This window comes from Megalobrama amblycephala, linkage group LG3 (genome assembly GCF_018812025.1).
Source record: "Megalobrama amblycephala isolate DHTTF-2021 linkage group LG3, ASM1881202v1, whole genome shotgun sequence".
NCBI lineage: Eukaryota > Metazoa > Chordata > Actinopteri > Cypriniformes > Xenocyprididae > Megalobrama > Megalobrama amblycephala.
This window is the reverse complement of record NC_063046.1, coordinates 26,452,683-26,473,752: the sequence shown is the minus strand read 5'-3', so window position 1 is coordinate 26,473,752 and position 21,070 is coordinate 26,452,683. Positions and strand designations below refer to the sequence as shown.

General features: G+C 36.9%; 1 protein-coding gene across 1 annotated transcript in view; it reads right to left on the bottom strand.

The window, feature by feature from the left end:
• Positions 1–58: 58 nt before the first annotated feature.
• The window catches only part of itfg1 (integrin alpha FG-GAP repeat containing 1), a 167,933-nt gene continuing 146,921 nt past the window's right edge, over positions 59–21,070 (bottom strand). Inside the window, exons 16-18 of the mRNA XM_048184707.1 lie at positions 20,586–20,668; positions 14,929–15,046; positions 59–1,488 (exon numbers count right to left, since the gene is read on the bottom strand). Coding sequence (XP_048040664.1) covers positions 1,429–1,488; positions 14,929–15,046; positions 20,586–20,668 — 261 coding nt within the window. The 3' untranslated portion in view covers positions 59–1,428. The remainder of the gene's footprint in view (positions 1,489–14,928; positions 15,047–20,585; positions 20,669–21,070) is intronic.

Sequence of the window (21,070 nt, the reverse complement as noted above, 5' to 3'; positions counted from 1 at the left end):
GCTAGTGTCTTCTGGAGATGTATCAAACCAAAAACAACTTGAGGCGAACACATAAAGGTAATAAAGAATTTGGTCATGTTTATTTTTCAATACAACATTCAAAAAAAAAAAAAAAAAAAAAAACATCTACTGACAAACAGCATTTCAACGCATGTGATTAATTAATTAAAACAGAGCACAGATGCACAACCTGTTAGGACCAATATGGACTGACCAGAAACAATTAGCAAAAACCATCTGCATGAATTGTATGCTAGTTAACATGCAAGTCTAGTATGCAGCTGTATTATTGGTGGTTTGACAACTGATTTTGCCTTTGGAAGTGAAACTGCTTAATTAATGTGCATAGAGTGCACCATAACACCACCACATAAAGGTAAAAGAGATTAGCATATAAATTAATACATTGATCAGAGCACCTGTCAGATATATACAGCTAAGAACAAAACCCTTCACACTAAACATTCTTCAGCAGCACATAATTACAATACAGTGTTTTAAAAATAGGTAGAAGAAATAAATAAACCCATTTAGAAATCAAGGAAAAATACCTAAAGGCATCAGTGACAATGGAAAAACAACCCAGAGTTTAAGTACTGATAACTGTGCCTGACAATCGGAAAGGCGGACACAGTAGGAATTACTAGAATGCAAAATGAAGACATGTAGAAACAGAGCGACCTGCTTTATGTTGACTATGGACAATTAGGGTCGGGGACTTTCTATAGAATGTTTACATCCGATGGCATGTTAATAAATTGAAACAAACATTGGGGAATCATTTGGAAGTGGTTGGGACTGAGTGTTGATAGCTAAAGCAATACTTTATTGTAATAGAGTGATGCAGTTTTTAATAACTCAGTTTTTTTGGTTCCATACATCAAAATGCCTAATAAAATTAGTTTACAGAACACACTTTTGTTGACGGGGGCCTTATGTAACGCTTAGATTCAAAGCGTTTATTTTTTTAAAGGAAATTAGTGAAGTGAAACAACTATCACACAGTCACATCCATTCCATACACATAAAGGAAGACAACTAATTAAGTCCTTCAAAAACAGTTCTGTTTCTGCCCACTTGACATTTACCTGTTACTTTAACAATGCAAGGAAACGCCTATATGCCAAAACAAAGTACAGAAAATGGCACCAAACACTTCTTCTCAATGTGCAAACATCATTATGCGTTTAGAATCATGTAAACAAACTTGACAGAAACATTTTCTCTTCAGATGTCAACAGATCTACAGAGGCACATCACTGTTCAAACCATTCATATTTTGATAGATTCCTCTGATAGATTCCTCAGACATTATTAAATGCATAAAAATGCTCCAGTGTGAAAAAAAAGAAAGAAAATAAATTATTAAATTAAATAAACCACTGAAATGAAAGCAGACCCGATCTTCTCAGTGTTTACCCATAATGCTCACATGGCATCAAAATGGAAGCGATGGGCCTCCTGTCTCTTCTCCCGGTCATCTGCTTTCTGTAAGACACAAACATTCAAAGGTTGATACATTCTGTAACTTCACGGTCTTGATAGCAGGCTGGAGAAGCTGGGTCTCGCACGTTAACCTTGCCAGCGAGTTAAACCAAACACAATACAATGGTGTTTGATACATTGGGAGAGGAAAGGACAGACACAATAAGAGAAAGACAGACAGAGAACTCATTACACACACAATGGCACACTTTACCATGGCGAAATACCTCTGTGTGCGGTCACAGATAGAGCCAACACCAGACACTTGCTGCCCGAGACTGATAATAACACACACTGCCAAACCTGGAGAGTGAGCGTGTGTGTGTGTGTGTGTGTGCTCAGTGATTATCCTGTCTCAGTGATGGCAAAAAACGATGTCTATTCTCAGCTTGTATGAGTGACTCACGCACAAGGTCCCTCTGTGAGGCACTTGCGAATTGGCTCTCCAGTTCTATAAGGGTCACTTGGGTGTATTTTTAGCTCCAGGTGTGTCGTTTTCCCCCTAGTAACTGCAGAAAGCACATCGGTCATAACCAAAATGGCAAATCAGTCGAGGTAAAAAAAAAAAAAAATTGCCAGGCAGATATAAGGAGGCATTACTTTCTTTTTCAGAAGGACTTTAAATCTCACAGACTATACAAAAAGAGCCGGAGGCTTTGAATGAGCACTGTCAAGCCTTACGTTATCTGCTCAGCAGAGTCTAGATGATATCTATTTGTAAGATATATTGCTATAAGTTGGATTTTTTTTTTTACATGATATGGTGGTGAGTCACATCAACATCACTATTTGCTGGCTTTCATTGCCGTAATTGAGGGTTGTAGCGCAAATGATGATCTGAGATACATACCTGTGAACTCATCCTCATTTCAGGTCCATTTAAGTATGTTCAGTGAGTCACAGGCCAGTCACAGACTCATTGATTACTCTGTCATGAGTGCTCGACTTAATTACATAGTCAGTGATAAAAATAGCCCATGTGCTCCTTCATGCTCAGGATTACTAAAGAACAAGACTTGCAGTTGTAGCATGTCTGATCATTTTAGTTCTTCCAGAAGCATTGTATATCCCCTCACCTGTCACCCCCCCCCCATCCCCCCATTTTGGCAAGTGGGGCATAAATGACATACCCAAAATAAAAAGGTTGCTGCTCATAAGTCATTCTGAATAGACTCATAACCAACATATTTAGAAAGCCAACACTTGAGAGTTTACAGTTCAAGACTCAGAATTACTCAGACTGTTATTAATATGGAGATATGGATATATAAGCTCAAACATAAAAACAAAAATAAAGAATGTTTTTAAATGTATAAAAATGTTGTGTGAATTGGGGGTGTCACAATATACCGGTACTGACGATAATCGTGATATTCAAAGCATGAAATATCGTTATCGTGTTAATTTATGGTGTGACAATATACCGGTATTGGCGATAACCACAATATTTAAAATAAATAGGACGCTTATGATATCATGACAATACTCCAGCGCCAGTACCTGGTTGACCTCTCAGGTGGCAGTATTGCACCTTAACGCTGACACCTGTCAAACAAGAAGAAGACGCAGCACGCGTAGTTATTCCAAGAAGAACCATGTCGTCCGAGCGGGAGAGTGAAAGGCTCTGTCCACACCCAAAAAAAGTAAAGTAAACTCGACAGAATGGGAGTATTTCAGCTTCCAAGTAAACAGCTTCTTAGACAGCCTAGACATCTGCAAGATTGCCTAGCTCTAGTCAGTGCGTAGGGTGGCAAAACCACCAACCTTTTTACCCACCTCCATGTCCATCACCCTGCAGATTACGCCATTTTACAGAGAGTAAGTTGCAATTATTTTACTAGTCATGGAATGGGAAATGTTATATTAATCTGTTAACAGCGATTTTCTGTGTTCATATATTTAAATAAAGGGTGATTCTTTTAATAAGTACCACGTTTTCTTTACTTGTCTTATTCAGCGTGATGTAGCTATGCATGCAGTTACATGCCCTCAAAATTCAAGATACATGGGCATTTTTGCCCCGACGAGTTTTTGTCATTATATCATATAAGAGAAAATGAGTGCCGTTTCCCCCAAATCAGCACAAATGTAATGTTCATTTAACTTATTGTTAAATGAACAATGTGAGTTACATTTTAGACACAGTATTGTTAATATTGTTTTTTTTCTTTATTTCACAGCAGAACAGAGCCCCCGTGCAACAGACAGAAATTTTTTTGTTATACTGACTGAATCCGCGTTTAGGATGAATCGGTTTAATGATTAAATGTCCCATTCAATAAAGACAGTCACTTGCTTGCTTCCTGAATGAATCAGTCATTTGAACAAATCGGTTGAATGAATGACTCACTCACTCACTCATTAAGGCAGTTTAGTTTCATATTTAAAGTACATTTTAATTAAAAAATTAAAATTAGAAAAAAAAATCAATATTTAAATATTGAATATTAAATATTTAAATATACAAAAATTTAATTTTTGTAGACAAATTGTAAATGCTGTTTAAATATATTAATGCCACTTCTCATTCTCTGTCACCTCTGTATTGCAAAGATGGATTTTGTCGATAATGATTTCATTTGATTGGTAACAGCCATAATGTATAGGCTACTAGGCTAGTATTCATTTTTATTTCTTCAGGTCTTAAAAAGCCTTAAAGCCTCTGACTTTAAAAAATGTGCAGCAACCCTGAAAGAGAAAAACTAAATAAACAAAGTAAAAATTATTTAGACTGAAACATTTTTCCCCCCAAGGATTCTATAGATATTGCAATATATCGATATTGTGAATTCTTTTGGCCACAATAACCATGGTATGAAAAATCTAATATCGTAACAGCCCTAGTGTGAATGACGTATAACAGCTTATAACCACAACTAAAGTGAAGCCACAAGTAGGACAACGTCGACAATAAAAAATTGTTGGCAAATATTTTTGTTGTCGAATAGTCTTTTGATCTTGTATGACCTATTTAAGGGACTGCAATAATGCAGTTTGACCAGTGGGGCGCTGTAGCGCAATCCTGTAATGCAGCTCTCCCGAACTGAATCCAATAGAAGAAGACATGGTGCTTCGGAGGGCATAGTGCAAACAAAGTCGAACCCGTAAAATATGGGAGTTTAACATAGCATAAAACATAAACATAATGTTTAGCATAACTACAAAAAATGCTGTCATGCAGGGCCACCAACTCTCATTCAAACTCACTGTTCTCACGCCACATGTCCTTTTTCTCACGCAGTGAAAGATACATCGCAGAGCAAAGAGGACACAGACAATGCACGAACAGATAAGACAGATCAGGTTACTTTTGATATAAAACAAAATCTCAGCTTTTAAATTCTGTCAATTTTACTGCGGGATTCAAACAATACATGTGGTTTTGCCGCTCTTTAATGTGACGTGACAGATCGCTGTAATACCTCAGGTCAAGCGGCACGTTAACCTATTATCTCTTCCTCTCTGCTATTGCAGCATGAAATAAACGTGAATGAACATCAAAAAGTATGTTGAAAGATACAGCACAACTTACTGAAATGAATCCATCTCTAATGTAATCACTTAATCAGAGTTTCTACCACAGGAAGACGTCATTAAAACAGCTTGAAAACAAATATGTCATAAAATGTTACATTTACCTCAAGAAAGCCATTCAATGACCATAAACTTGAGTTATATATAAAAAAAAAAATCTAGAGAGGAGCATTCAAAAGAATATGCACAATATTACATATTGCATATTTTTTACTTATTAAAAAGTTCCCAGACTTAATAATAAAACACAGTACCAGTCATTTTAACAGATTTTTTTTAACAAATTCATTAAAAAATACACTTTCAAAAGCTGAAGAGATTTCCTTGTTTTATTTATTAGTTAAAGTATAACTCAATATTTTAATTGCTAGTTGAATAATCGAACAAAGCATACTGATTAATCAGTGTAATAATCAACGATTAGTCTAGTCACAAGTGTGGTCATGCTTAATTTCAAATCTGAAGATGATATCTCAGGTATTATGCATTTTACGAAGCATATTGTAGACCATGTCATGTGAGTTTTTAGAGAATGCTGATTAGATGCTAATCATTATGTTATTGCCCTGTAAAAACATACAGCAGTCTTCTAACTGCTCAATTCATGCTGTATTGTTTTCACTCAATTAATCTTTCACACATCTGTCATGAATGAGACTTTCTTTATTATTCTTTTATAGTTATTCTTTTGTTTGTATTCAGCCATTATAGCCTATTCTGGCATTATGGCTTGCCCATCAACACCACATTCATCCCACTTTACATTAATCCACCTATTATCTGTCTTTCTAGCAAGCAAGCAAACAAACAAACAAAAAAGCATATTCTTGGGACCTAATGTGAAATACTCTGTATGACAAAATATTTTGCAAACATGTCATAATAAATCAATATTTCTCCAAATAGGCACACTAAGAGGCCTGACAGACGTTGTTCAGTGAAGCTATGTGAACATTATAAACAGTGGTCAAATATCAAAGCTGGAGTCCTTAATCTTTCTAATGATACTCAGTTTGTCCAGATCAAGAAAGTGTGTGATGTTTTAAAGTGCAGTGAATGTTGAACAACAACAATCTGGGGCCGTCGAAAATCCTTGACCATTAAGGGGATATGTAATAGTAATGGTCTTTGTCAGATCGCCTGCAATTTAATGCAACTTAACTTGTTTTTCACAGGCACAGTACCAATGGAAATTTCATTGTTTCCACACACTCTTTTTTCCACAAGACACTTTTGTATTGTGTTGTGTTATTTGTTGTTGCAGAAATGCAACTTGAATTCCTCCCCGACACATTCGGTTTGACGTGCTCTCCAACTTTCCAAGCACACCTCACTGGCGCTGACAAGCTAGCACATATACATGTGTTTATACGTACACACACAGGTACTGATGGAGCCAAAGGCAACATATAGTACAGCATCTATATACTGACAGGCCGACATTCACATGACCCACACACATCCACAGTGTCAAAGATTAGATGCAGTCATGTTGCCTGTGATGCATTTCCATACAGACCTCAAAATTATATTCTCCTTTTATTATTCAATAGACAGATCAATATTACACCATTTATTCAATTAAATTCCAGAGCCTGCTCTGCTGTACTCTTGACAAATATTGGTAATATGGTTTTGTTTTGAATAAGGATATTAAAGTTGGCATGAAATGTGTTTTTTTTTTTTTTTTTTTTTATCATAACTGGATCTTCCGGTGAAATGACTTCTCTCTGGTGACACATGCCAGACTTCTCCCATCATTTTGTCTGCACAAACCCGAATAAATTGATTGATCTAAAGGGTTAGTTCACCCAAAAATGGAATTTCTGTCATTAATTACTCACCCTCATGTCGTTCCACACCCTTAAGACCTTCGTTCATCTTCAGAACACAATTAAGATATTTTTATGAAATCCGATTATTATTTTTTTAAATCTCCCATAGAAAGCAATGAAATTACCACATTCAAGGTCCAGAGAAGTAGTAAAGACATGGTTAAAATAGTCAACGTGACTACAGTGGTTCAACCTTAATGTTATGAAGAATCGAGAATACTTTTGTGCACAAAAACAAAACAAAAATAACAAATTTATCAAAAAATGTTATCTCTACCCTGTCATTCTCCTACGCAGTTTACGTTGAAGACACATTGCAGAGCTTTCATGTTCTATGTCAGAACACAGACTAAATACACCGAATAAAGTCGATATTTTTGTTTTGTTTTTGCGCACAAAAGTATTCTCGTCGCTTCATAACATTAAGGTTGAACCACTGTAATCACATTGACTATTTTAACCATGTCTTTACTACATCTCTGGACCTTGAATGTAGTAATTTTATTGCTTTCTGTGGGAGATAAAAAACCTCTTGGATTTCATCAAAAATATCTTAATTTGTGGTCTGAAGATGAACAAAGGTCTTGTGGGTTTGAAACAACATGAGGTTGAGTATTTAAAGAAATTTAATTTTTGGGTGAACTAACCCTTTAAGTCCCCACTCTACACATATTTTCCTTTTTCAATCACCAGCTCCACTCGGATGTACAATAATATGGAAGAATAGATCTGTTTTCTTCTTTAAAATTTCAGGTGATACAATAAGTCATGCCTCAATGCATAAGCATTGATGCTTATTTCATGTTATGGCTGATAACTGATATTTAAATTTATGGCTAATATTAAAATGTATGCTATTTATATTAATTTGTCTAAATAATTAAATTAATTGAAAAAAAAATCATTTAAATTATTTAAATTGACTTTAGGCATCACAAAATTATAGTGTGCACTATAAAACGTTCATTTAGAGATTTGCTAAAGATCACATTAATTAATAGTATTATTAAAGCATTAGTGTTATAAAGAATTAAGTTCAAGTGCTTATGGTTCGCTTACGTTTTCCTGTTTCCTTTGTTCTCATTTTCCTGCCACTTGTTTAACAATCACACCTGTTTGTATTCTGTTCATTATCCCTGTGTATTTAAGTCCCTCAGTTTGGTTCATTCATTTGTGTGGTATTGTTTGTACTAAGCACTACTTTCGTAGACTCTCACCTTTGTATGTACCTGAGGGGATTCTGTTTAACAAATTTATCTTTGATTTTGATTCTGGATCATCTTCATCTTCATTGGACATTAAGATGTTACAGCGGCAAAGTATATAATTATAAAAACAGAGAAAATAAGCATGCACAATTAAATATCAAACATCAACCAATACATATGTCCAATATCAACCGATTTTATGACCAAATTATAAAGGGACCACATCTTGGTCTTTTTGAGAAATGAAAAAGACTTGAAAAACTAAAGACAAACCAAACCAAACCCAAAAAATGAAATGACTAAAAACCATTTTTACTTGCCATCATGTCTTAACAAGTCTCTTCAGGCATTTCTTTAAGTGAGGATGTCTACATCCAGGAAGACAAGGTGTGTTCCTGCCCCATGCAGACATGCAAATGATACAGAACACCTCAGTACTTCATTTAACTGTGTCTTTCCTGCGACATTGAGCAGCTTGAAGAGAGAAACCAGAGGCAAAAAGGAAATTCTGCGTCTTATCTTCCTCTAATATCGTGCCCCTCCCACTGGGATGCAAATAGAATGGTCCACAGAAATGGAGCGATCTGCTGAGTCCTCTCCAAATGCTATTTTCACAGGCACTACAGGTTGCCCTCTCTTATCTGCTAAAGCCACTTCAATTACAAGCTGTCATGGGGGGCAATGAAGATGGAGGGCAGGGACAAAAGAGATAGAGAGAGAGAGAGAGGAACGCTTTGTACACTGGATGTTTTGAGCTGCGTCCGACCAGAACATGCATTTTCATGAGGGGTCACTTGAGTGTGGAAGTCAAATCTCTGCAACAGGGCTGACATTTCCACTGCTTCACAATGGCATATGCTCATACTTATCCTGAAATTTCATGCACAAACATTTACACAAATGCAGCTTTCAAACCATATCTATGACTAGAAGCAGTTTGTTTGGGGAGTTGTGCTACATTTGAATTGCAAGAAGCTGCAATAAATGGAGAGAGCCGCAGAAAATGCGAGCAATATTGTGTTGCAGTCTGGTAATGTAGCAACATGCGATAATAGACCACCTGCAGCCTACACAGATCACAGCGTCAGTTGTGCAGAGAAAAACCAGGCTGCGTTGCTTCTCTCAGACAAGCGGAGGAGAAAGGGCCACTTCCTGACCTTTTAATAGCTGAATAAGTGAGTAATGCTAATTGTCACCTGAACATGTGCATCAGGAAAGCTCATGCCCCATCAAGCAGTCATCAAGAAGACAAAGAGCCAAAATACTCCCTCTCTAAACCTTCCTTCAGCCTCTCTCTTCCCTTTTGTCAAATATATAATTGCAGGGCTGAGGAAGAGAGATATGGAGCCAGCATGTTATTTTAATGCAGTGTCAACTCCAATGAAGGTCGTGTATTGGGAAGAGCTTCCCTGAGCAGAGAGCAATTATGGTTTTCAGCGCGCATAATCAGGCACCCACAGCAGATGGCTTTGAGAACATGCCAAAACCAGAACAGCTCTTCACTCCTTGCACACATGCGCACTCAGAGCACCACCAGAACCACCATAATGCCTTTGAATACATGAACACACACAAGCACTCTTAAAAGAATGAAAAGACAAAAAAGATGATGTCCCAATAAACACCCTGCATACACCTGGGTAGTTGAGGGCAGGTGAGTAGGGCAAAGTCAAAAAAATCTAAATAATGGAAAAATAGATCATTTTGATAAACATGATGGTTCAGTACGTACCTCGGTTTTGAAGTCACGGTTCGATATAGGTTCAGAACAGCAGGAGGAGAAAACTAAACATAAAATTGTTTATTTTTTCCCCTTCTTTTTTATTAAACATTGGTTTATTGCACAAATTGTGTCTCAATTATAATTGAAAGAAATTATATTATAATTAACATTTTCTTAAGGATAAAAAAATATATCTCAGCTAATGCAAACTATACACAGGGAGCCCTTTCCTGCACATTACTGTAATATTAAAGGTTACAATTAACAACAGAGCCCAAACTATTAAATTAATTTGCTATTTATTAAAAGTTATTATAAAAAAAAAAACACGCAAATTGCACATAAGGCAGGTTTTGCATTAACTTCTAAATTTAATTATAAAATTATTTTTCAATTATTTTTCTCAGATTCATTTTCGAAATATGATCATTTACACAGTTACTGTCATAACTTGTTTTCATGACAAATTTATTTAAACATTAAATAATTAAGAGATTACTAACTGTTAAAGTAAATATAACGAGTATATTAGCTAATATAATGCACACATTTAGTGAAATGCTCCCCTCCAGAGTTAATTTCTCTAGTGAACTAATATGCTGTGGACAGTAAATGACTTGCCTGAGGTAAATGTAATGTTACGTGAGATATTATTCTCAAGCTGTTTTACTGATGTCTTTCCATGAAACACTGGTTGAGACATTACATGTAAACATATCTACGCATAGATCGTCTGTTCTTCTTCTGAGCTTTTTCCTGTTGCGGTGGTTAGCAAACAGCGTCGTACGACTGTGCGCACCCCCTTCTGGATTGGAGAGTGAATCGCACGTGACTGACTGTATTCGTCGTCTTACTGTATGCACCGAACGTGACGTCCCTACCATGACAGTTTGGGACATGTACCATTACACCCCCATACTTAACAGATATTTGATAGCATTTTTATTTTTTTATTTACTTACAATTTTTTTTAACATGCATCCTGTGCCAATGTGAAGTGGTATCACATTATACTTATGTAGATCTGCAGTCAGGGGCGCCATAAAGAGGAGGAAGATTAGGATTATTCAAAGAGCTCTGGTGCGGACCAGGAGGCCCAGAAACACCCCTGTCCACAGTACTCCCCAAACGTCTGGAAACACCCTATAGCTAGATAGCAGAATAAAACCTAATCTGGTTTTCTGGTCCTAGCAGGTCTCTTAGGCTGGTTTTAGAGCATTGGTTCTCAGCCAGGGGGCTGGGACCCACTAGAGGCCCTCAGCAAACTTCCAAGGCATCTTCAAGATGACTTAAAATAAGCTAAAACAAGCTTTAAAATAAGCTAAAACAAATACAAATTCAAGATATTTCTTTTTTAAAGGAGTCAGGAATCAAATTTGCCTTGATCTTTTGACACATAAGAGGTTATTGTCCTATAAAAATATCCTGTAAAGCCGGGCACATATTTAACGACTAGCTAAAACATTCTGTGACTGTGCTCAACATACAGCGATTGTTTCCTGCAACTGAAGCAGATTTAAATACTTACACATTTGAACACCGACTGTAATCGCAGACTGAACGCAACTGGCTCTGACTGGACGCGTTTGAGCGCAATCAGTCATAAGTATCAATTTACATTCATAATTGGCCTCACAATCATTAAGTGTGTGCGAGGCTTAAGTTTCAGATTTCAGTTTCAGCTTTTATTGAAACCAAGCTCAGAAAATGACTCGTTTTAGATGTTGTCACATTATTACATCATAGTGCGATGAAAGACCGCCTCTGCAGAAGATCAAAAGCTACTTCTACATCATTGCTTCTTTAGCCCCGCCCACCGATTCACACTTGTCATGTAGTTGTAAATATGAGACAGACACAAACACAGGATCACTCTAGCAACAAAGCTATAGAGATGCCTTTGAGGATTAAGCCCCGGGTATACTTCACTTTCCGCACCCGGACACGTCGCGTCCGCGAAACTTTCAAAGTATACTACACCACGGATGCGCGCGGATGACCTGGTTTCGACACATGCGCAGTACAGTTTTTTTTCTATGCTCTACCAGACATCGGAGAGCAGCACTGAGACATGTCATCAACGGGACATTCTCTGGGCATGATCGGAGAAGAAAAGTAGTCTTTTCCAATATTTTTACTTATCTCCCTCCATGAATTTGCTGCCCTAAACACGTCTTTGTACTCTTTAAAACATGAATTGTACACATGTGGGTACTTTCTAATCTCTTCGCACAAACGCTGGTCAAGTTCGCCGTCCATTGTCGTGTTTTTCTGTTTTTTCAAGCGTGTTGTTTTTAAACCGGTCTTTTCACACTCTTCTTCGACGTCTGAACACTGTGCTCAATACTGTGGGTATTGCCACCTAGCGGACTCTTCTATACTGATTGCGCATGCGCTGTTGCACGCGGACTGTCCACGCGGTCTCGAAATTTGGGTTGCACGCGGCCAGGGTGTGTGGCCGGCCATGAGCCCTCCCCATGACGAAAATTACGTCATGCGGACGGTGCACGAACGCGGACGGCCGACGTATACCCGGGGCTTTACAAGGCGATTTGAAGTTCCAATTTGTGAAAAACAGTCTTTGCATTGCCCTTCTTGTGATTTATAACAATAAAAAAGCATGGATGAACTTTATTTTTAAGTTCCAGTCAGACTGCTTCAGTAAGACTTCGTTTGTAATTTAAGTTTACTGCAGATTCGTTTTTAAACAAGTCACAGTTCGACGCAAGCTTTTCAGAAAGACTAAAAATAAAAGATGATGCAGTGCCAACTACATTGGATCTGACAGTAATGTCACAAAACACAAGTCTGAGTAAAGGCCAATTCACACCGCATAGACAAAGGGCAACAAACTCCAACAAACAAGTTGGCCGTTGGATTTAGAATTTTATGAAAAATAACTGTCATGTTCACACTGCCCCAACAGACAGCAACAAACACTGATTGAACAATGCCAAAAGACGCCGATGGGTGACGCACCGATTTCACAAAACCCAACAAATGTGTTTGTTGGCGTTTGTCTGTGCATTGTGAATTGACCTTAACAGTGTTTTTATCATGTGTCACTATTGCTACTGTTACAGTACATATCGAACGATCTGAGTATTTATACTGTAGCGCCGCAGTCAAACTGAATAGTTGTGAGTGATTTACTGCTCTTTCCTTTGCTTTGGCGTTTATGGGGTTAATGTGTTGGATTACAGGATAAAGAAGAAAGAACAGAGAGAATGCTGTTTTTGTTATTCTTTTGATCAAAGCCATTCGCAGTAATTCTGAATAAAAGATTCAATGAGCGACATTTGTTTGTCATCAGTAAGACATCACAACACATCATTGTGTTAACGCCTCATTTAATTAAAAACATGACACTGCAAATGACAATGTATACGTTTTTCACTTTATCAAAAAGGATGAACTATGAATATCCTATAAGAACGACAGCGTGACAAACAATGGTACATTCATTCATAATTCCGTTTACACCTAAAAATGTATCCTTTGTCAATTGTAACTGTGGTAACTCCAAGTACTTACTTATTTTACTTTGCAAAACTGTTACCCAATCATAGCAGTGGGCATTTACTTCCAAGTCTTGAATGTGTCACACCCATCAAAATGAAGTGGTCAAAAGAGAGGGTCAAAAACAGGATAGAAAATAGCTTATTACTTCTAAATTAGGATGTTTTTTATGTAAAAATCTTGATAACATTACAAGTGGACCTCAGAGAAGATTATAAAATTTAAAAATGCAGTTCATGACCCCTTTATTTCGCTCTAAAAATTTCAGGAATTCTAAAGTGTAAAAATGTATTTATATTGTATTTATAATTATTTAAGTTACTTTTAATCTATATACACTCGAATATTGTTGTGAATGGCCTCAGAGTCAATAGGGCTTTTCACACCTGAAATAGTTAACCCTGGGTCATTCTAAACCCTGGATAAAGGAATCCTCGCAAAAGCTCGCAAATATGATTGCACAATTGGTTGTCTGCTAGCGCCCAGCTGTAACGTTCTAACACTGCATCGTTTCACGCTGTACAAGTTTGGCACCGCAATGTGGGGTTAACACTGCAAAAGCACTGCTAACCCTGCTTCAGAACAGGGTTTCATAACCCCGGGTAAAAAGCGGTGCTAACCGTGCTGATAAATTACAAGTGTGAAACGTTCCTTTACCAGGGGTTAAAAGTGGTGTTTAGAATGTCGATAACCCAGGGTTAAGTGCAGTGTGAAAGTGTAAGTGTAGCTTGGCCAGACTGGAAGACCATCTTCCAACTTTTTCAGCAGGGAAATAATAGAGCTATTTATAAACTGAATGACTAGTTGGATAATTGGTCTCAGGAATAATGGTTTCCCGTCGACCCTAATCGAACATGTTGCTCAGAGAATGTTAAATAGGACATGCAGTGGTCTTTAAAAGTTGGACTTTTTTAAATTTGACATGCTGTCTAAAAAAAACAGCGTGGTATGTGATGCAACAGCCAAAGACATCTGTCTGAATGCATTAGCTCTAACTTTTTGAGGGGGTTGAAAAACTTCATGAAAACTGTTTTACAGCTAAAGCACACTGCAGCCCGCAAATTAAACTTTAGATAAGCTTGTCAACCTCACAAATCAGTTGTTGAAAAACTAGATGACTAGCCGACTGTTGTGACCAATTCTGAGTGTTTAAAAGGAATGAATTCACACATTCAGAAGTACAAATAGCATATAAGAAAGCAAACAATCACCTTCCCACACACAAAGACAAAAACCCAGGCTTTCACGTGCACAAACTCACACATAACACCCTGGAGGATAAAGTGTGTGGGATAATGAGGAACAGATTTGATATGCTGAAAGGACAGAACAAAGCAATTAGCAGCATAGCAGTGTGTGTGGAGCACCCTCAGAGAGCCTGAGGACAGGGCCACACACAGACACACCCATCTGCTCAGATCTTCACACACATGTGCAGACCAAAGCCTAAAGGATGAGCCTGTGTGAGGTCACAATTATTCTGCACAGAGGGAAACATGGATGCTGGAGTGTTTCAAAAAGATCCATAGAAGAAACAGGGAACACAGGAGTGAGTGATGTACAATTGGGCTTAGATCAGATGAGTGAAAGGATGAAAATAAAAGGCTGAGATGTTTGTTCTCACCTTCTCCTGCCAGTGCAGTATCCCAATGATGACGAGAATAAAGACGCACACACCAATCAGTGCTATCGCTGTCAATAAGACTATATTACTCGGGGTAAGGTAGAGCTTCGCACTCCAGCTGCAAAGATACAGACAAAAAGAGAAAGAGACAACTGAAAACTTTTCAGAGCTTTAAGTTCAGTGAAAACTTTAAACATCATTCTAAAACAAAATGTGAGAATGCACATAAAGACATTATACAGAGCGAAACCTGTGTAGATCATCAAAACAGTGACAAGGAGTTTACAGCACTGAAGAAAACTCTTATTAGCACTGTGTACCTTCATTCGTGAGCTTTAATACGATGATTCAAAGAGCCCGAGAAAGCTAAATTTAATCAGTCCTGGCGCACTCTCTGACAAGCTGAAACATCAGGACATCAAGATGAGCCGCTTTAAATAACAGGCTGAGAGCGAGAGAGAAAGTCGGAACGTTCTCCATTTATTGGAGAGAATAGAACGAGAGATACTCTGTTTATCATTACGAATTGTTTGAAAGCAAAACGGCAGCCGAAAGAGCCCGAGCCAGGTCCATGGGGAATATAGTGGGAAATCAAGTGATCTGCTCAAATATTTATGGTAAAGATTGGCGGACAGCTTCATTAAGATACATTTTAACTGTGCTGGTAAACACATTAAATATTAATGCCTGAGAAAACACATTCTCTCGGTCATGATTAAGACTAGTGATGGATGCTGTGATGCTGTAAAATCGCTTTTAATTACATTAACATGTTTATTACTATTTGCTTGTTGGCTGTGAGTTTGCATCTCGGTAGATGATGATAATATTAAATTAAGGAACTGTGGCTGCATTTACACTGCAAGTCTTAATGCACAGATCCGATCTTTTGACCATATCCGATTTTTTTGTTTACATTCACCTTAGACGCGACTGGTATCCGATATCTGCGTTTACATTACTTCCTGCCCCAAAATGATTGCCATTGATAGTTTTACATGAACATGGTATACCATTGGGTTTTGAATGGCCGTGCTATTAAAATTATTTATATATTTCATGTCGGGTGGTCTGGATTACCTGCCAGAATGGATAAGTTAACAGCTGTCAGCGTCATGGATGTTTTGCAGCGTGAATTCTGACTGAACGAATATAGACTGGAAAATAAAGGTAATTTGCGTTTGTTATTTTATCTACAGTTATCAGTTAAATGAGCATTTGAGAGTGAGGGCGGCTCAAGCCCACGCTTTTAAGAGTTACGTTAACCGTCAGGCCCTGGCCTTACGATTATGCAACAGAGAGACCAGGGTATCTGCAGATATGAACAAGTTAAATTTAAGACTTTTTAAGACCTTTTTAATACCACCTTACATGAAATTTAAGACCTAACCTACGATGGAAACACACACATTATTTTATATGTGTGTGTGTATATATATATATATATATATATATATATATATAATTGTTATTGTTAAAGTACCTGCGAAATGTACTGTAAAATGTAATTTATTCCTGTGATCATTTTCAGCATCATTACTCCAGTCTGCAGTGTCACATGATACTTCAGAACAATTACAATTTGATTTGATACTCAAGAAACATTTATGATTATTATCAATGCTGAAAACAGTTGTGCTGCTTCATATTTTTGTGGAAACGGTGATATTTGTTAGTTTTCTTTGAAAAACAGGAAGTTCAATAACAGCATTTATTTGAAATTATATTACATGTATTTATCAAATATATTATTTATTAAATAGAAATATTCTGTAACATTTTAAATGCCTTCACTCTTCACTCACTTTATCACTTTAAAGTATGACAGATTAAAGTATTAATTTTTGTATTTTTTAAATCTTACCAGAAATGTTTAAATTGGATTTCCACAATTTTAAGCAGCAAAAACTGCATTTTAACCTTAATAATATAAATAATAAGTTTCTTGAGCAGCAAATCAGCATTTTTGAAGAATCATGTGACACTGAAACTTCTCTTTGTAAACAACAGAATTAAAAATCATTCTAAATGCAAATTTAAACATCACAAGCAAAGTAGCATTTACAGTTAATCGAAAATGAAAACACACACCTGCTACAGCAAGCATGCTATATAATTAAATCACAGCCGTTGCAAATTATATATTTAATTCCCAACACATTCATAAAAAAAAAAAAAAGTTACCGAACACGTTTCAGCGCTGATTCTACTCGCATTTGGTGCGTTGAACCATTTGAACTCTTTTAGGGACCGTTCGTATGTCGCGTCTAAAAACGCATGGAAAACGCGTCGGCGCCGCTTTCTTCTTTCCAAAGCGCTCGGGCGCTGCGGTGGCGTCTGTCGTTACTACGCAACCATGAGACGCGCTCTCCATGACGAGTTTGTTTCAGCAAATGATATATGGATTTCCAGCACCGAAAATCACTTTCAGTAGCTTTGCCACGGCAGATTTATTTAAAAATGTGTATCCGTGTACAACTCTGATCAGATATTCCTACATATTTGCTGAGCTTTGTCCTACAGATGGCGCCGCGCAGCGCTGGACCATTCCGTCGGTGACGTATTAGAAAACATAAAACATACATAAAACATTTTCGCGATAATTTTACGAACGCACCCACAATAGCCTAGTTTATGTACCTGTTCGTTTTTTTAATAAAAATGACTAAATTCAAAAAATTAAGACTTTATAAAGCCGTGATAAGACTTTTTAATACTTTTTAAGGGTCTTAATTTTCCCAAAATTGATTTATCACCTTTTAATACTTTTCAAGACCCCGCGGATACCCTGGAGACCTCGATGGAACCTTTTTATAATATAGAACTAAGATATTGCAAATATTTCCATTTTTTGAATGAGTGCGACTGTCGAGCAATCTAGGGAGAGAGCGTGCGAGAGAGTGAGAAAGAGAGCTACATTGAAGCTTTTGGCTTAAGAAAAACAACAATACGGCGGTCTCTTTTAAATTAACCGGGAAAAGGTTGAAATTCAGCTGCTGAATGTATGTGTGTGTGCGCAATTTCTTTCTAGAAAAATAGATAACGTTAGACATATAAAGTTTCCACCTCCATAATAAAGCTGCGAATTTTCAGTGCGAGTGCATACAGGCACGTCTGCTTTATAATACAACATAAAAGCTACCTTTTAGTAAGAAAACGTGCCGCCCTCGCCGTGTGATGGCTTGGGATTCCAATGGGAATCGGATATGCATGTTTAGACGTAGGTCGCATGTCCAGAGATCGGATATGTATCGGATTTAAAACCACATTTGGAAGGATTTTTGTGTTTACACGTGTGCAACTAATTCCGATCTGTGTCAGATGTGAGCAAAAGATCAGATTTTTTGTGCCAGTGTAAAAGCAGCCTATTTGTAAAGTGTACATGGATTGTTTGTGGGGAAAAAAATGAATGATTGAACAGCAGGCATTAAGTGAGTGTGTTCATGCACATCAGCTAGCTATAATGCAACAAAGAAAAAAGAACTACAAAAAGTTTGATGCATTTTGATAAAATATTTGTTGGCTGTAAAATGTATTTATTTATTTATTTTAATTCATAACAATTCCCTACATTTACAGGAAAAATATAGTAATGAGTCTATTGTTAAAAAAAAATTAACAATTTATTAATACATTTAAAGGATTAGTTCACTTTCAAATGAAAATTACCCCAAGCTTTACTCACCCTCAAGCCATCCTGACTTTATATGACTATATGACTGTATATGACTTTCTTCTTTCATATCAACACAATCAGAGAAATATTAATAAATATCCTGATGCATCCGAGCTTTACAATGGCAGTAGGCATTACCATGTAACGAGTATGAAGAAAGTGAAAGCTGAAGAAAGTGTCTCCATCCTCATTCATCCATCATAAACATACTCCACACGGCTTAATGAAGGCCTTCTGAAATGAAGAGATGTGTTTGTGTAAAAAAAATCCATATTTAACAAGTTATGAAGTAAAATATCTAGCTTCCGCCAGACCGCCTTCCGTATTCAACTTACGAAGAAAGTGTAAAAATTAGTGATCGACCGATGTATCTGTTTACCGATATTTTTCCCGATATTTAAGCATTTTTCCATAATCAGGTATCGGTTTTGTAATATCGGATTCGCCGATTTACAGCGCCATCTTGTGGCCGTTTTGAGATTTCCGCCATTGCAGCCCGGGCGTCTGAGGAGATCAGTCAACAACAACTCAGTGCACAGGTAAAGTATATGTTCTACTCGGTTTGCTTTAATTAATCAACTTTATTTAACATAACAGACATGCACAAATGAGATCTGAGACATAAATTCCTGATATAGTTAATTTATGCAGCTTGTTTCTAAACAATTGAGACAAACTCTTTGAGTCACGTAGTGTAATTCGTCATGTCCTGCCCCAATAAAGACGTAACTTTACATGAATTAAATAAAACGTTGAAAATAAAAGCGCTGAATTTAATTCTCTATCTGTTGTATTTGCTCACCATTAGTCTAGAAGAAAAAGTTCGTTCATATTGCTTAGCAACTGACGATGATCAGGAGGCTTAAGCACGGCCACTGAATGAAACTTTTGACAAGATTATCTTGTTTAAACACCCTAGATTATATTATCATTTACTACATAACAATTATTTCGCTAATACACATATAAATATAGCCTACCGCTTTGTGGAAATTAATTATTTATTATCTCCATGCGCGATCGCGGTTGATTAAGTTATAGTCAAACAGCACTTTGTCAGTTGGCATTTCATGATTTAACGTTAGATTAAATTTAGATCATAAAATGCCAACTGACAAGTGCTGTTTAACTTTATATAGTCTCGGAAAAAAAAGTTCGTTCATATTGCTCAGCACCTGAATGGGTTGATGATCAGGAAGCCTCAAGCACGGCCACTGCATGAATGTTTTTTTTTTTTGTATGCAAGGAGTGAGTGATTGTTATAAATAAAATGGTTTGTTCAGCTCATTTGTGTTGTAATAATTGTCAAAAACAGAAGTATAACAGTAAATAAATATCGGTTCTGCATGTCGGTTATCAGGTACATAAACATGCAAATAATCGGTATCGGTTATAAAAAATCAATATCGGTCGATCACTAGTAAAAATGCTTACGCTACGTCCTACGCCTTCCCTATTGAGGTTACGGAAAAAGCGTAACTGACGCGACGCCAGGAGGTCTAGCAGAAGCTAGATATTTTACTTCATAACTTGTTAAATATAGATATTTTTTTTTTCACAAACACATCGCTTTGCTTCAGAAGGCCTTTAATAACCCCTTGGAGCCGTGTGGAATATGTTTATGATGGATGGATGAGGATGTAAGCACTTTCTTCAGCTCATACTCGTTTGGTAATGCTTACTGCCATTATAAAGCTCAGATGCGTCAGGATATTTATTAATATTTCTCTGATTATGTTCATTAGAAAGAAGAAAGTCATACACCTAGGATGGCTTGAGGGCGAGTAAAGCTTGGGGTAATTTTCATTTGAAAGTGAACTAATCCTTTAACTTTATTTTCATCAATAATAATAATTAAAAAATAATTTTATAAAAAAAGTTTACTTTTAAACTTGCTTATAGTATTGTTTATATGACTGTACATTGAGTACATTTTTCCATTAAAAATATTAATCCGTTACTTGATTATATGTGTATGTACCTGCGCGGGTCATTCTGTGGGTATGGTATAACGATGAGCTGGGAGTTAGGAATGATAGCGGTCCACTCCTGTTTCCTCACATCCTGCAAAAGAAAGAGAGAGATAGATGGAAGAGAGAGAATGAGCGCAAAGAATATTAGTATCGTTATGGAAATTATATCACATTCAATTTCTGCAGTTGTCCTTTGGCAAACATGCACTAGAGCTGATGTGTCTCTGTGGAAGACAGAGGGGATTTGCAGGAGATTGTATTATTGTATAATTGGACATTATTGAAGTGGGGGGTCTTAAAGGAAGAAAGGGCATGTTTAACACATCTATCTTTAGCCATCATTAAATACATAATGGCTGATACACTATTCCAACATCTCTCGTCACTACATTTGGCCCACATTTACACTGCTTAACTAAACTTTTGCGAGCTTAGAGGGAGAGCTGCACTTCAGGATCCGACATACTCGGTGTGAAGTGAAGCTTCAGTGCTA